The sequence below is a fragment of the Mastomys coucha genome, unplaced genomic scaffold (genome assembly GCF_008632895.1).
Source record: "Mastomys coucha isolate ucsf_1 unplaced genomic scaffold, UCSF_Mcou_1 pScaffold22, whole genome shotgun sequence".
NCBI classification, from domain to species: domain Eukaryota; kingdom Metazoa; phylum Chordata; class Mammalia; order Rodentia; family Muridae; genus Mastomys; species Mastomys coucha.
The window spans coordinates 167,430,812-167,433,793 of NW_022196905.1; the positions used below are offsets into that span (position 1 = coordinate 167,430,812).

Sequence of the window (2,982 nt, forward strand, 5' to 3'; positions counted from 1 at the left end):
AAAAAAAAAAAAAAAAACCTCCTCGACAACACATGTAAACTCAATAACTCACAGAATTGATGAGGCGGTCAGTTTCTCGAGAAGCTATTGTCTTAGAAATCCAGTTATTGACGTCATCCAAGCTGTATTTTAAAAAAAATTCTTCCATTAGTGTTCAGTCTTGAATGGTAATATTTTCAAACTGACTAGATACTGAAACAAAATTTATGTTAAAGTTCATAAACATTACGAAAGAGTTTGAGAAATGGTAAAATAGAGACCAAAGTTTGTAGCAGCCCTCATGAGCTAATAAGAATACTGATAGAGACCGGAAGACTGAAAATCTCACGAAACAGTGCTCTGTGTCACCAGGGTTCTTAGCACTGCTCAAAGTACAACAACAAGCATGTGGCAACAACTGTGACCAATCAACAGAGGAATGACACACAGGACACACAAAGAAATGAGCAATTACACACAGAAAAGCAAAGGGTACACTCTGTGTGATTGCCACTACATGCAAATGCACACATGCACATTGGAGAGAGCAACCGGTTGGCAATGTCTTCCACATGGTTGACAGAAGGGTAAATACATGAATTGATCTTTTATTAGGATGAGGTTTCTACTTGGGCATAAATCTTTCTAAAGATCTCTAGCCCCCAGGATCACCCACTAAGTAAGATGCTTGCCTCCAGGCCTGACAACCTGAGTTTGATCTCAGGAACCCACAAGGTAGGAGAGAACTGACCCCTGAGAGGTGCCCTCTGACATCCACACATGTGCATGTCCCTGTATACACACACACACAATTTTTTTAAACATAATTTCTGCTGAGTGTGGTGGCACATGCCTTTAACCCCAGCACTTGGGAGACAGAAGTAGGTGGATACTCTAAGTTTGAAGTCAGCCTGGTCTACAGAGTGAATTCCAAGACAGCCAAGACTACACAGAGAAACCCTGTCTCAAAAACTTAAAACCACAAAAGCGCCCATATGTTTTGATAAATGCAATGAGTCACTGAGCTTCAAATATCCTTACTTCATCTAACTTCCCCCTCCTGACTTACTGCCTTCGATAACTTTACAGAGAGCCCAGGTATACAATCATCCCATCCATGAACACTGCAGTGTCTATAAAAGTGGGAAGTGTTTACTTCTAAACATGATCATGACATAGTTTACATTTATTTTCTTAAGCTTATTTATTAACTGAGGAGGTATGCACACGCCAAAGAATGGTGGTCAGAGGACACCTTGCAGGGATTGGTTCTCTCCTTCCACGTAGAACCTGGATTGGTCAGGTTGTCAGGCTTAGTGGCAAGTGCCTTTACTATTGAAGCTATCAAGCAGACCTTTCCCACCATGCATTTCAAATGATAGCAATGCTCCTTATTATCCTCATGTAGCTTGCTCAGTTTTGCTGGCTCACGGATGTTCTTCATACGTGTTCAAGTCAGCCGCACATGTAACCCACACAGCGGATGCTTCCACTTGCAATCCCCTTAGAAACCATGACCATTCCTAATCTGCACAGCGCTCCGAATGTCACTGTCACGTGAAGACATTAAAATAGACACAATCAAGGAAGCACCAAAATGGAGAAGTTGAAATGCCTAAATAATAAATAAGACATTCATCTTCAACTGCCTGATCTCCCGAGTGAAGGGGGGAGAGTCTTGGTTAACTCGACATCCTTTAACTTACACAGGTATGTTGAGAAACAACAGGGCAAAGAGTAGGCATTAGCTCTGCCCTCACAGGAGCATTCAGTCTACCCACGCAGGAGAGCCAGCGGGGTCCAGTTACATGGGGTGAGATGACAAGATGACCTGCTCTTCCTTGCAAGTCCTCACCCAGCTATCTGTCCCTCTGAGGTGAACGGACAGATCCACTCACAGGGAAAGCATCAGCGGAAAGCACGCTGCTATATGAGAACAGCGTGTCCATCTTCCCACAAAACCGACAAGATAGCACCTGCCTCCAAGAAACCTAACTTTGAGACTTGCACTTTCCTCCTAGGAAGCGGCTGAGTCCAGCGGTCACATCTAAGCAGCAAGCGCACCTGACCACTGTCAGGTCAGGTTTCTCAGGCACAGAAGGAAACTATTTCAACACTCCCAGAGTCAGAATGCATAAGCCCCCTCGAGGCAGACAAATGAAGGTTATGTTTTCTTTCCTCCAACCTGGATCAAGCCAATGTTGCTAGTCAGTCCTGTGGTTCTTTCGTCCATCTTTCCTTTCTCAGACCAGGTTTCACTATAGAGCCAAGGCTGGCTTTGAACTCAAGCTCAAGATCTCCCCTACTCTACCTCCCAATTGTAGGAATTACAGGTGTGTGTCACCATGGCCGCCCTTCTTCCTTTTAAAACACAAAAGAACGTTCTTCTAAAGTTAATCAAAGGGTTAGAGAGACGCTTGGCAACTGTTCTTTTACTTTATGTATGTGAGTACACTGTATTTGTCTTCAGACACCAGAAGAGGGCATTGGATCCCATTACAGATGGTTGTAAGCCATCATGTGGTTGCTGGGAGTTGAACTCAGGGCCTCTGGAAGAGTAGTGCTCTTAACCACTGAGCCATCCCTCTAGTCCCGTGTATACTATTCTCAAAGAAGACCTGAGTTTGGGTCCCAACACTCACATTGGGTGGCTCAAAACAACCTTTACTCTACCAAGGAATCCAATATCTTTGGCTTCTGTAGAGACAGACAGACAGATAGACAGGGAGAGAAACAGACACACTCACACAAACACATACATACCAGTTTTTAAAAAATAATTAGATCTGGGAGTTGATTAAACCAGCCTGGATTATTTTGCTTTACTTGTCTGTTAACCAGGCAGAGAAGGCCAAATGGCTTCTCCAGTCAGATGCTTCTACACAAGGGAAGGGTGCCCTGCTGAGGTCCTGAGCTATACTATCCTGTACTACACTTAGCCCCACAGACTCCTGGGCTAGCGGGGAGCAGAGAGAGAGTGTGCGTGTGTGTGTGTGTGGGGGG

General features: G+C 44.4%; 1 protein-coding gene across 4 annotated transcripts in view; it reads right to left on the bottom strand.

Moving 5' to 3' along the window:
* Window positions 1–2,982, bottom strand: part of Hgsnat (heparan-alpha-glucosaminide N-acetyltransferase) — a 33,344-nt gene that overhangs the window by 21,688 nt on the left and 8,674 nt on the right. For all 4 annotated transcript variants that reach the window (XM_031339404.1, XM_031339405.1, XM_031339406.1 and 1 more), the window contains exon 6: window positions 53–122. In XM_031339404.1, the coding sequence (XP_031195264.1) occupies window positions 53–122 (70 nt within the window). The remainder of the gene's footprint in view (window positions 1–52; window positions 123–2,982) is intronic.